The 14603-nt window shown below is 35.1% G+C and overlaps 2 protein-coding genes across 2 annotated transcripts; one reads left to right on the top strand and one right to left on the bottom strand.

Annotated features, from left to right (window-relative positions):
- Positions 1 to 8408: 8408 nt before the first annotated feature.
- LOC136784115 (mediator of RNA polymerase II transcription subunit 15-like) lies at positions 8409 to 9802 on the bottom strand. The gene is made up of 4 exons (XM_066744633.1): positions 9780 to 9802; positions 9280 to 9308; positions 8777 to 9204; positions 8409 to 8450 (listed from the first exon to the last, which is right to left on the bottom strand). The coding sequence occupies exons 1-4, from the start codon at positions 9800 to 9802 to the stop codon at positions 8409 to 8411; spliced, it is 522 nt and encodes a 173-aa protein (XP_066600730.1).
- A 773-nt stretch (positions 9803 to 10575) lies between these two features.
- On the top strand, positions 10576 to 12084 carry LOC136784113 (protein FAM200C-like). The gene has a single exon (XM_066744632.1). The coding sequence runs from the start codon at positions 10576 to 10578 to the stop codon at positions 12082 to 12084; it is 1509 nt and encodes a 502-aa protein (XP_066600729.1).
- The last annotated feature ends 2519 nt before the right edge of the window (positions 12085 to 14603 follow it).

Genomic DNA, 14603 nt, shown 5'->3' with positions numbered 1-14603 from the left:
GAAAAATATCATTCATAGATATTACTATTGTCGTTATATTATTAAAAGTTTTTATTCCTGTAGTTATATTAAGCATTTTGTGCAAATGATGATTTTAGTCATATATATTTTATTAAATCTATGAATAATCCAGTCTATAGGAAATGATACTTCTATTTATAATATCGTTGAAAAAAGAATTTCAATAAATTCTATAAGTTAACTCTGGAGTTCTTTTAGTTACCTGTGGCAATATTAAATAAAGTATACACATATATTCAAGAATTAGCATAATCAGAATTATGTTTAGAAAATTATACGCAGTAATGATTTAACTCTCATTGTTCGATAGAAAAATAAGTCTATTATAGGCTTACGTAAATGAATTAACAAATAATTTTCATTTCAATTTCATATGCCTTTGTGTATTGTATATTCTATAAATTAAGTTATACGTAATAAAGTACTATATATTTAAATTGCAAATTTTTCAATTACATATAAGGTATAGCCCAATAGTTGATTACCTTGTTATGGCAATACTCATTTTTCTCTCAATTCTCTGGGGTGCAACATATATGACAGAAAAATGTAAGCTTGCCTTATGCAGTTTCAATAAGTCTCACTACATGGACAGTTTTTGTTAATGCTGTAATATCCATCCAGCAAGCAGTGATGGGAACTTGTGGGAATTCGGTATCCCCACCATACCTCCTCGAGGGAACTAACACAATCGTATGTCTCGTTCGTGTGAGCCGAGTCTGCTGCACTCGGCTTGAGTCGCTAGTGCTTTAAGCGCAAGCGCATGTAAAGCCATCATCGGCTGAGTTCGGTGGACTTCGGTGCATGTCGGGTGTGCAAGCGTGATACACATAGATCTCTCTGTCTTTCGCGAGTCCTCGATGAAAGTTATCCTTCCTTAGGCGATCAGCTGGGCTGCTAGAGAAGGATAGCGACTATTATATTCTCCCTCTCTTTCTCTTCTAAGTTTAATTCGACTAATTTATGACTCTCCAAATAAAATCTCCTCGATCAATATTTTTGTTTAGCTGATCAGCTGGGCCGCTGGAGAAAGATAGCGACTGTTGTCTTCTCGCTCTCATTCTCTGCTCAGTTTAATCTGATTAATTTATGACCCTGCAAGTAAATATTGATAGAAGTATTCATTTTTCTGAACGCTGTGGGGCTTGGAAAAATATAATTTCTTTCAAGCTAACCTGGAGAAAACGCTTAATCAAATTTTCAATGTATACGTTTTAAAGGGAAAAATTTGTAATTTATTTCTGTAAAGTTAATAAAAGCATAAGCATAAATTACAATAACATATAGCAGTACAAAAGACTTCTTAAATTTAAGAGAATTGAAGAACTTGTAATGCTCCTTTATGTATATATTGTAGCGGAGCAGCTTCGGAAGATAGGGTAGAAATCGCGGGTATGGATGAATGAGTGTGAAAGTAGTGATAAGTTGAATGAGTGTGGGGGATAAAGGAATGTAAAGGAATGAGACATATAGTAGGTGTTGTCAAGGGATGTTTGGGGTGAGAAAAGAACATCGGTATGAATATGAACTAAGGCAGAGCAGCAATTACAGTCTTACCGAGTAGACGTGTTTCTAAGAATCTCTAAAAACCGACAAATAGCAAATATAATAAAGAATAGTAGTTTGTGTTTGGTCCTATTAAACGTTTTTGATTTCAAAGTATTAATAAGTGTTGTTTATTTCGCGCGCGGGTTACGGGAAACGTAACATTTGGTGTCAGAAGTGGGATTCGCGAAAGGAATCGTTTCCTTGTCCCACAATTTTTGTTTTTGAAGAATAAAAGGACTGATAAGCCTCATTCTGTGCGTGCGTGCGTGTAAAAGTTTGAACATTTTGATTTCGTGAGGGAGCGAGCGAGAAAAACATTGAGATGGCACAAGGATCAAGCCCTGGTAGATCAGCGTATGGAGAGCCCCAAAGGATGGGAGACATAGCGACTGGTGATGCATGGACTCTATTAAATCGAGAGGACCTCAACCGACTTTTGGACCAACGCGAGGCTGCCTTGGAGAAGCGGTTGACGGAGAACATCACCAGGGAGGTGTCAACGAGCGTTGTTGACAGGATGTCGGAAAGATTGCTGGAAGGGATTACCCAGAATTTACAGGCCAGTCTTTTCCAATTTGATAATAGGCTTAAGAATCTAGAAACTAGAAGCACAGCTTCCGCGTCCGCGACAAGAAGTGAATCGGTTTCCGTTCCGAGTAGGGAAAACGTTAATAGTGAAATGCCAGGAGGCAGGGATAACGTAGCATCGGTGTCAATTAGAAGGGAGGGAACAGTGGAAAGAGTAATAGATAGTCAGACAAGAAGTGAAATATGTCCGCTGTCATCTGAAGATCGGGTTGGTAATAACCTTCCGACTTCAGATCGATATGACATAAGAAGTGAGGAAAGGAACCAATATGGCGAAATCGATCGAGTGATATCATCTGGAGTTCTGGTTGACAGAAGTCTCCTGGCTTCGGATCGATATCGAATCGAAAGTACTAGAAATGACGTGCGAATTGAAGGTGGTCAACAGCTGTCATCTGGAGTGCGGGTTGACAGGAGTCTCCTGGCTTCAGGTGGTTGCTTCATGACTAACCCTCAGTGGCGACCTCTGTTGTTTGATGGAAGAGAATCATGGCCAGAATTTTATGCAAAGTTTTTGTCAATTGCATCAACCGGTGGGTGGGATGAAAGAACGAAAACAATGACACTTTTAAATTCTTTAGAAGGCCCAGCACTTTCAGTATTAGTAGGATTAAAGGATACTGAAAGAAATAATTTTGATGTTTTAGTTCAAACCCTAGATAGGAGATTTGGAAATAGGCATATGGAGAATTTATTTTATACAACATTCCAGACATATAAAAAAAAGAAAATGAAAGTATTCCAGCCTTAGCGAATGAGTTAGAAAGGTTAGCGTTAGCCGCCTTTCCGAATTGCCCAGCAGACATTAAGAATAGATTATTATGTGGGAAATTCATAGATGCTCTTAAGAATCCTTATTTACAAAGAGATTTAAGGTTATTTGGGGAAAATAGTTTTGATAGACTAGTGACTAAGGCAATGGAGGTTAAAGTAATTGTTGACATGTCGCGAAGGAAAGATAGTAGGTATTCGAAACAAGATAATAATAATGGGGAAAATAATGAAAGAAATAGTTCAGCAAAAGGATATAGGAATGATACTAGTATAAAATGTTACAATTGTGGAAAATCAGGGCATTTTAAGAGAGAATGTCCAGAAAGAAGAAATATTAATAAAGAGAATTCGAAGAAGGGAAACGCCAATTAATCGATATGGAGGGGAGAATGTCGATTCCAAAGGAATCCCCATTTAGTTTAGCATTAGTAAAGGGGGTTAAAGATTTCAGTGGTATTTATGTAACAGGAAAAATAGGTGAAACTTCAGTGGAATTTTTAATAGATACCGGAGCAGTAATTTCAGTTATTAATGAAGAATTTGTGCATAGAAATCAATTATTAATACAAAAGGAAAGGGAGTCTGAAGCATTAGAAGGAATAACAGGTGATCCTTTGTTTATTAGTGGAAAAACATCAATAATTTTACAATTTCAGAATTGGACTACGAAATTCACTTTCATTGTAGCAAAAATAAAGGAGATCTGTATTTTGGGAATGGATTTCTTAATGCAGTGTAATTGTTTATTGGATCTGGCTTCAAGAACTTTAAAAATCGAGGATGGAAGGAAAATACCATTACATTTCAACATTGAAGACAAATTACCTATGGAAATGAAATCGAAAACATTACCGGAATTTCTACAAGCAACTTTTAATAGGAGTTCAGAAAATCTGAAGGAAGCACAAAGCAATTTATTACAAGGATTATTATTGCATTCACATGAAGTTTTTGCTAAGGATTCAAGAATAGCAGGAAAATGTAATTTGGTACAACATTTTATAGATACAGGTAATCATTCTCCGATTAAACAGGTTCCTCGCAGAGTTCCAATTCACAGGAGGCAAATGATAGCAGACTTGATTAGTGAAATGGAGAGTAATGGGGTCATAGAAAAATCCTGTAGTCCATGGGCATTTCCAGTAGTCATAGTAACGAAAAAAGATGGAAAACCAAGATTCTGTGTGGATTACAGACCATTAAATGGGATAACAAGAAAAGATTCTTATCCATTGCCAAGGATAGAGGATCTTTTTGATGCAGTCACCGGATGTAGTTGGTTTTCAACTATAGATTTACAAAGTGGATATTGGCAAATAGAAGTGGCAGAAAAGGATCGAGAGAAAACAGCTTTCGTGGTAGGGAATGGTTTATGGCAATTCAAAGTTATGCCTTTTGGATTGTGCAATGCCCCTGCTACATTTGAAAGATTAATGGAAAGGGTACTGAAGGGCCTACCAGGATGTCGTGTATACTTGGATGATATCATCGTTTTCTCAAAAACATTTGAAGAACAAATATTTAATTTAAGGAAATTATTTGACAAATTGAAAGAAGTGGGTTTGTTAGTTAATGCAAAGAAAAGTGTTTTCTGTAAAAGGGAAATAGTTTTTCTAGGGCATAAAGTAACAGCAAATGGAATATCTACTGATATGGAGAAAGTGAAAGCAATAATGGATTGGCCAATTCCTAAAAAGAAGAAAGAGCTGAAGAGTTTTCTAGGATTGTGCTCGTATTATAGAAGATTCATTGAGAAATTTGCTTTGATAGCTAGACCATTACATAATTTAACAACAGATGTTAAATTTGTATGGTCAGAAGATTGTGACAAAAGTTTTTCAAAATTGAAAAACTGTTTGTCTTAAGCTCCAATGTTAACATTGCCTATTTTAGAAGAAGATTTTATATTGGATACAGATGCTTCTGGTGAAGCTATAGGAGCAGTATTATCACAAAAGCAAAATGAACAAGAAAGGGTAATTTCCTATTTTTCAAAATCATTAAATAAAGCAGAACGTAATTATTGTGTAACAAGGAAGGAATTGGTAGAAATAGTGAAATCAGTTGAGCATTTTAGGTATTATCTCTTAGGAAGAAAGTTTTTAATCAGGACGGACCATTCTTCTCTACGTTGGTTGTTAAATTTTAAGAACATTGAAGGACAAATGGCTCGCTGGTTGGAAAAACTGCAAATGTTTGATTTTGAAATAATACATCGTTCAGGAAAAAGCCACGCGAATGCAGATGCACTCTCCAGAAGACCCTGCCTAGAAAAGGATTGTGGATATTGTAATAAAAGAGAGATGGAAAATGAACATGTTTTACAAATTCAACGAATCAATTTCAGAGGAGAGGCAATAGATTGGAAACAAGCTCAACAACAGGATGCAATATTAAAAAGAATAATTGAAGCCAAAGAAAAGAACGTAGAATTAACGTGGCAGGACATTTCACAAGAATCGGAGGAGATAAAGATGTATCGTAATATCTGGAATTCTTTAATATTAAAAGAAGGGATATTATTCAGAGTTTGGCAAGCACCAAATGGTAAGAAAGAAGTGTATCAAATAGTTGTACCTCGCTCTGAAGTACAAGGAATTTTAAAGGAAACACATAACTCATGTACTGGTGGACATTTTGGAATTAATAAAACTTTAGCGAAGATTAGAAGAAAGTTCTTCTGGATAACTTATAAACAGGATGTGGAGACTTGGATCAAATTATGCTTAACTTGTGTGGCGAGAAAAGGTCCTATGGAAAAAGCAAAAGGAAAATGTCAAATTTATAATGTAGGGGCTCCTTTTGAAAGATTAGCTATGGATATTCTAGGTCCGCTTCCTAAGACAGGTAGAGGGAATAAATATTTATTAGTTATTTCAGATTACTTCACTAGATGGCCAGAAATTTTTCCAATTCCGGATTTCCAAGCGAAAACGGTAGTAGACGTGTTTGTCAGGGACATAGTTAGCAGATTTGGTATACCATTAGAAATTCACACTGATCAAGGTCGTTCATTTGAATCACAGGTTTTTCAGGGTATAATGAAAAACTTAGGGATTAAGAAGACTCGTACAACAGTACTTCATCCACAGTCAGATGGGCTAGTGGAAAGGCTAAATAGAACGATTTTGCAGTATTTAGCTTTGTTTATCTCTAAGCATCAGAAAGATTGGGATGATTATGTGCCATTATTTTTTTTGGCATATAGATCAGCTCAACATGAGACATTAGGAGAGACGCCGTCAATGATGCTTATGGGAAGGAATCCTAGAATACCCTTAGATTTACTAAGAGGGATTCCACCAGGAGATAAACAATCAGATATAGAATATTTGAATAGATTTAAGGAAAAATTAGGTAAAATACATGAAGATGTTCGAGGCAAATTATTAATCAGGTCTAATCAAATGAAAAGGAAGTATGATAGAAAATCTAATGAAATTCAATTTAAAGAAGGAGATAAGGTTTGGTTGTTTCAACCAATGAGAACAAAAGGAAAATGCCCTAAACTACAATCTAATTGGGAAGGACCGTATATAATTAGAGATAAAATTAATGATGTAGTGTTTAGGATTCAGAAATCAGGGAAGTCAAAGTGCAAAATAGTGCACATAGATAGATTAGCCAAGTTTTATGATAATTAGAATCATTTAAGTTATGCATAGGTATGAAATTTTTTTTTTTTTTTTTTTTTTTTTTTTTTTTAATGAAGTTCTCCGCCTTCACAGTTGTTTCGACTGGACCGGGATGGGAATTAGAACTCTCACGGGCTATCATGGTGCGCTAGGTTTCTATTCTGTCAGGGTCTGGGACGCAGGAGGTTTTAAGGTGCAAAAACAATTATTCCAGTAGGAGATAATTGTTTCTGAACTAAGGAGCTCTTAAAAGAGAACTACCTCTCAGCCGCCATCCATCTAACTTATAAGGTTAAAGACTGGTACGGGCATATGGTTGAATAGGAGTTCATGTATGAATGGTTGAATGAATGGTTAATAATTGTAAATGCATAATTTAAAATTATAGATAGTTAAAATTTTGACTTCAATGATTCCGTGAATGTGAGGGGTAAAATGAAAACGCTCACAATTAATAAAAATAGTTGAAAAGGAAAATATTACTGCCTCTACTTATTTTTCAGGAAAACAGAAGAGTTTCTGTTTCCTGGTCTCCTGATTCCGGTTCTGGAAAAAGGAGGGTGTCCATGCAGGATAGTCAGGCCTACATGGATGGCTGGGATTGAGTGGACTCTCCCAGGGTCTGGAAGGAGTTGATCGGCCTTCCAGGGTCAGGAAAAGTCGGCGTATTTTTCCTGGGACTCGGCTCGGGAGACGTCTTGAGTTCGAGGGACGGTGCAAGATAGAAGCTTCAAGCCTCTTGAGTGCCGGAGAAGAAAGAAAAGGGGAAGAAAGAAACCGCCAGTACACTACCGATCTTCCTAGGTTTTTGGCATAGGTTTTCCTAGGAATGCCAGTTGGGCAAGCGAATGCTGGTCGGTAGGGGAATTCATTTCGTCCTATGCGTATAGGTCCCGAAATGAATTCGAAGTTGCTCCGGGGAAGAATGAATTTCGCGACTAGGTTAAGTTAGGAAGTATGAGTGTGTTCGAGGACGAACAATTTTTTTTTAGTAGGGGAGTAATGTAGCGGAGCAGCTTCGGAAGATAGGGTAGAAATCGCGGGTATGGATGAATGAGTGTGAAAGTAGTGATAAGTTGAATGAGTGTGGGGGATAAAGGAATGTAAAGGAATGAGACATATAGTAGGTGTTGTCAAGGGATGTTTGGGGTGAGAAAAGAACATCGGTATGAATATGAACTAAGGCAGAGCAGCAATTACAGTCTTACCGAGTAGACGTGTTTCTAAGAATCTCTAAAAACCGACAAATAGCAAATATAATAAAGAATAGTAGTTTGTGTTTGGTCCTATTAAACGTTTTTGAGTTCAAAGTATTAATAAGTGTTGTTTATTTCGCGCGCGGGTTACGGGAAACGTAACAATATATTTTCAGCCGGATATATAAATGTAATTACTATCAGACTTTTCTTACCTAAATATGTATTTCGCTGACTAGAATAATTTTATATTATGTAATTACCTCTTCGACGATTCAATACAAACATATGATCTAAGACTTATTGTATTTGGCTAACGAATGTACATATGTAGCGTTGAAACATGTAACTCTTCCATGTAATTTCTCCGTTCCATTGTGATGATTCTGTAATAGATTTCATGCATTTATTTCTTGTTTACTTTCTCGAAATAAATATGTATTATAACCTAATCTGTACGTCAAAATTATTTATGAATATAGGATAATATGTGGAAACGTTATAGGGGTAATATAAATAAGAAACATCATTAATTCAACTTAATTATATTTATTTAAAAAGAAATATTAATAATAATAAAATACTCGCTCGGCATATGGCCGAGCGAGTTCCCGGGGCTCTTCCTCCCTCACTTCCCGGACCCGGCTTAAAAACTGCCTCCGGGATTGTCCGGCAGAGTATGGGCGAACTGAAAAAGAAAAAAAAACCTTTACTTAGTAAAAATAATAAACTATTTAAATGAAAAGTAAGGAGATCGAAATCAATTGTAACACGTGTCGATCGTAACATTAAAATTTATGGCTCTGTCCGCTAATGAAAATTAAAATCGTTTAGTCATGGTCTTGAATATTACAACTATTACAAATCGCTGTAATTAAAAATGTTTCACTACAATTGATTCCGGCCTCCAAAATTGCTCTTCGTTGAGACTTATAAGTTGACATTTTTTAATAATTAATATCTTCATATCTTACCAACATAGCTGGGTCTTTCAGCCCGGGCTGGCCGGGTCACCCTCTGCCGCGGGGGTTGTCGCTGCGGCGGCGGAGGTGGTTGTTGTTGCTGTTGCGGATGCTGCTGCTGCTGCTGCGGCGGCGGCGGCGGAGGCGGAGGCGGCGGAGGTGATTGTTGTTGCTGCTGGTGCTGCTGCGGCGGCGGAGGAGGCGGCGGAGGTGATTGTTGCTGTTGTTGCTGCTGTTGCTGCTGGAGCTGCAACTGCTCCATCTTCGCCCTTAGCTGTTGCAGCTCCAGCTGATAGGTTTGCAGCTTTTGCTGCTGCTGCTCCTGCTGGCGGTGCTGCTGCCGCAACTGCTCTTGCAGTTCGCCTAGGCGGTCCAGCAGCAGCTTCTGCTGGTTCTCCATATCTTTATGGTGCTGCTGCTGGATCCGCCTATCCTCTGCCCTCTGCTCCAACAGCTGCAGAATTAATTCCCTCTCCGTATCTGCAAAATAATTATATATTATTTAAAAATTATATTTTAAAATATCTTTAGTGTAAAATGTGCGTTTTTACTTACAAAGAATGGAGTCTTCTTCCGATATGGCCCTGCGAAAAATCAAAAAAGTAATTAATAAATAGTAATAATAATTTGTTTAAAGGGTTCTGAGATTAATTGTTAATAATTGTAATCATTAATATAAAAGCTAATTATATTTTTTCCGTTAATTTTGAAAAGTTCTATGTTTTGTCAACCGTACTAATATGAATTTATTTTAAAAGTGATTGAAGGTCAAAAGATTGGTTTTGTAGAAGTTACTGGATTTAATTTCATAAAAGAAATCTTTAAAAAATCAAAATTTATGCTAATTTAATATTACATGCAATAAACACAAAGGGGATAAATTCTAATATTTTACAGTGATATGATATCAATTTTAAATGTACTTACATGATTTTATTATCCTCTGTTTTGACACCTGTCACTGTCACAAGTTATAATACGAGTGAGCAACGATTATATTGTCTCTTCGTATCTTCTACAAATAAATATACAGGGTGTCCTATTGTTTCTCTGACTTTAGAGTTAAGAAATCATACATGTTTGGAGTATATGATTTCTTAAGAAATCAGCTTTTCTCCTGTTTATTTTTGTTGTGAGTAATTAGCTGTCTACCGTGTATATAAAGTGTAAACAGTATTACTTCAAAATATAGGAATACAGCAGGCCAGCATTTAATAAAATTACTGGTGTAGATAATTCAGCACCCCACGTAATTTTGTTACCTAAAATAATGTTGATTACTAGTAAACATGAAAAAGTATAATATTTTAAAATATGTACGCAAAATCAGAAAATATAATAGCGGATGTCCACTCAGAATCAGTCTATCGATTGAAGATTTGTAGATAAGCGTGGATAATGAAATAATGAATAATGACATTCTTAATTCAGAGCAAATTTGAAGCATCCAAAAATTCTATAAGATTTGAAAAAGGTTTCTTCATTATTTCTAAGTACACTCAATCCTCAAAAGTGTGCGTAATATATTTAATTCCTGTAAAAAGGCGAACGGTCGAGTACCTAGGGCGCGGGACTGTTAAACCTGTGGTCGCAGGTTCGAATCCTTGCGGAAAAATGAATAATTTTTTTTAAATAATTACTTGCTTATAATGTAACAGTCTTGAAATTAACTACTTTCCGTAAAAGTCGTATCGCTGCCTTTATTTGTAAACAATAATAAATGTATAAAGGAACATACAGCCGCTGTCTCTTGGGCAGTTGCCTTAAACGTTTTAAATTGGTAGCATATATCTTATCAATTTTGAAAGTTTGTGTTGAGAAGTGAAAAGTTCTGTTTTGCATCTGTGAAAAATGTCATCAAGTCCGGTGTCGAAAAGGATGAAAATGTCTTCTAGTCCGGAAAACAAGAAGAGAAGATGTAAAAAGAAGTTCCAATATCAGTGGTATGACAGTAATCCGTCTTGGAGCAAATGGGTACAACCGGTCCCTGAAAATGAAAGTAAGTTTCATTGTTTAATTTGCAAAAAATCCTTAGATTGCGGTCATTCGGAAATCGGGAAACACGAAAACTCCAGTATTCATAAAAGAAACGCAGAAAATTTTGAATGCCGCAACCTCCCGGGCACCTCTACTACCTTTTCAGACGTTGAAAAGGAAGTAAATATTGATTTTAATGATCGCGTAAAGGCGGCTGAAATTAGATTAGCTACTTTTTTCGTAGAACATAATATTCCGTATGTATCGAGTTCCGCGATGATAGATATTTTTAAAACTATAGGCAAGGATCCGCACGTCCTTCAAGCCATAAAATTAGGACGTCACAAATTATCGAAAATTGTGAATAACGTCGTTTGTCGCGAAGAAACGAAGAGTCTCACAGAAACGCTACAAAATACAAAGTTTTCTGTATTCGTTGATGAGACATCGGATATAACGAATGAAAAATGGTTCTCCATAATGGTACGGTACGTAGAACCAATAACATTACAGATACAAGCGCGCCTCTTGCAACTAATTAATCTTGATGCAAGAGATTGTTCAGCGGAAAAATTATTTACCGCATTTAATAACGAATTGATTAAGAAACAAATTCCTTTAGTTCAAGTAATAGCGATGAGCTGCGACAATGCATCGGTTATGATCGGAAAAAATACATCGTTTCGTACAAAAATGTTAGAAAAAAATCCGAGAATAATAACAATTCCGTGTATATGCCACGTATCAGCACTTGCTGCATCTGCAGCATGTAAAACGCTTCCTTCGTTTCCCGAGGATTTCGTGAAAAATATAGTAAATTTTATAAACGGTAGCCCTAAAAGAACGGCAATTTTCCGGGAATTTCAAAGATGTTTCACGGATAAGACAATCAATCTTTTGAAACACGCCGAAACTCGGTGGCTCACTCGCCACAAGTGTATTGATCGCGTAATAGAAAATTGGGACGTGTTAAATAATTTTCTGTTGGAACTGTCGTCTGAAAACAATAGACAAGCTACCGAATTGCACAAATGTATGCAAAACGCGGAGACTAAAGCGTATTTATATTTTCTGCGTTTCGTTTTAAATAAATTCAATGCTTTTAATGCAGAGTTTCAATCTCGCGATTCAAAAATCCATTTATTACAGCCGAAATCGGTAGAACTTCTAATTTTCATATTAAGCCAATTCTTGAAACCTGCATTATTAAAATGTCTCATTGATGAAGACAATTTCCGTACAATAACTTTTTCGCGTGAACAAAATATTATGGAAATAGAAAAAATAAATATTGGTATCGATTGTAAGGATTATTTGCAAGAGAAATTGGACGAAGGTACTTTAAGTATACTGCAAGCTGATCACATCAAACAAAATTGTTAATGAAAGCTGCAGATGAAATCCGTAACCGTTTTCCAATCGATGCTCCATTTTTCAAATATCTAACAATTCTTGATTACAAATGCTCTCTTTTCGATTCGGATCGTGATTCATCAGCCACCATATTATTAAAAATTAATAATTTATTCAATATTGGAAACGAAATTGAATTAAAACAAGAATGGTTTTCTCTACATAACAATGAATCGGTAAATCAAAAGGACGCGTGGTCTAAAATGTCTTTCGATGACATGTGGATTAAAATATCGCAAACTACATGCGAAGGAAAGGAAAAGTATCCTCAATTGAAATCTCTTTTAAATATAGTCCGATCCTTGCCACATTCAAATGCAGAAGCGGAACGTTGTTTTTCTATAATACCCGACGTGAAAACGAAAAAGAGAAATCGTATTAGCTCTGCAACTCTAAATTCAATTTGCGTAATTAAGAATTACTTAAAGTGTACAAACAGTGATAGCATTACAATGCCAATAAATAATAATCACTTAAAATTAACGGAAAGAAGTAATTTATATGCAAAAAGTTATGTAGAGAATGAAAGAACTTTGACCATTCACGCGTACAAAAGTGACGACGATGATGACGAAGATGATTTACTTAACACTGAATGAAAATATGTCTGACGGGTTCGACAAAGTTAAGAAAAAGAGCAACATATGTCTGACGGGTTCGACAAATTTAAGAACAAGAGCAAAATATGTCTGACGGGTTCGACAAAGTTAAGAAAAAGAGCAACATATGTCTGACGGATTCGACAAATTTAAGAACAAGAGCAAAATATGTCTGACGGGTTCGACAAATATTACAAGATATACATAAAGCAATCACAAGCTTTGCAATTTCATTTATCGAGTGTCTGACGGTTTCGACAATTCGTGAATTCAGGGTTTTTTAGTGGGTAGGTGCTATCATAAGAACCATGTAGCCCGATTTCAACATATTTACGATCGTATAAATAAGCAGTGAATTACATTCATTTGTAAACATTGTTCTCTGTCTTGAATATGTTAAACGGCACAGGCATGGAGATAGTGAGTCCCACACTACTCAGTAAACGGTTGCAATATACAATTACTATGAAATTTTGACCGATCAATATGAAAAATTTATAAATATTTTTCATCCAATATTTCAATATATTTTGTCGTTTATAAATAAATATTTATTACTAATAATTGCATAATAGCAAAGCAATAAGTATATATTCGTTACACAAAACAATTTGAAATATTGAATGATAGAAATTTGTATTTTTCTCGTAATATACGATAAATTTTTTCAGTAACTGTATCTACCCGTGTTACTTAGTGTGCTACGACGCATTTTTCCCTTTAAAAAAAAAAAAAAAAAATCATTTTTGTTTTGAAATAACTACGCACAAATTTCACATGACTTATTTCATGTAAATTATCGTAGTCGTAAACAAAAATGCTGAAGTAAGTAATTTTATTATATAATAGCATATTTATTTTATGCAATATTTTTCTCTATAAAGGATTAGTGATTGCATCAATTTTTCCTATAGATAAATTGGATGTGTACATATATAAATACTTAAATGTAAGGATTATAATACAATGATAACACAGATATTATATTATAATACATATTTATTTCGAGAAAGTAAACAAGAAATAAATGCATGAAATCTATTACAGAATCATCACAATGGAACGGAGAAATTACATGGAAGAGTTACACTGCCGGTCAAAAGTTTAAGACCACTTGAGAAATTTGGCTCAAAAACAGTTACCTCTTTAAATGCCCATAACTTTTCAATGAGAAAAGATAGGAGAAAATTCAAAACACCATAAGAAAGGTGATGAAATTCTACATATGATGGAATTACTTTCATTCGCCAGAAGCTTATAATTTACGAATATCCATTAAATGAAATAGGTGTAAAATTTTTAATTTTTAATTTTTTGTTTCGCAAATTTAACTGCTTCTACCACTTACGAGAATTGTGGTACGTATCTGAAACTTCGGTGACATAAAGCTCAAAGTTTTAGCTATAATTTGAGCCATCAAACGTAACGATATTCATCGTATTTCCTTATTTTCATAACGTTTTTCTGAGTAATGTCGAGAAAAATTTTTGACCGAAAAACAACTGCCCAAGCATTCAAGACAATTTCAGATCGAAGAATCCGTCGGTATTAACGACTTATTCTACTTATTCCATATTGCACTTTTATTCAATTAACACAAAGCACTATTCAATTTTAAATTAAATCAACAAATGTAGAGTAATAATTAACCAAATATATTTTATTAATTCGAAGATTTACAATTATCATATTACTTTTAATTGAATAAAAGTGCAATATGGAATAAGTAGAATAAGTCGTTAATACCGACGGATTCTTCGATCTGAAATTGTCTTAAATGCTTGGGCAGTTGTTTTTCGGTCAACAATTTTTCTCGACATTACTCAGAAAAACGTTATGAAAATAAGGAAATACGATGAATATCGTTACGTTTGATGGCTCAAATTAAAG

This window comes from Prorops nasuta, unplaced genomic scaffold (genome assembly GCF_024137725.1).
Source record: "Prorops nasuta isolate Cenicafe-Biocafe unplaced genomic scaffold, Cenicafe_Pnas_1.2 PNAS00048, whole genome shotgun sequence".
NCBI classification, from domain to species: domain Eukaryota; kingdom Metazoa; phylum Arthropoda; class Insecta; order Hymenoptera; family Bethylidae; genus Prorops; species Prorops nasuta.
This window is presented reverse-complemented; position numbering and strand designations above follow the sequence as displayed.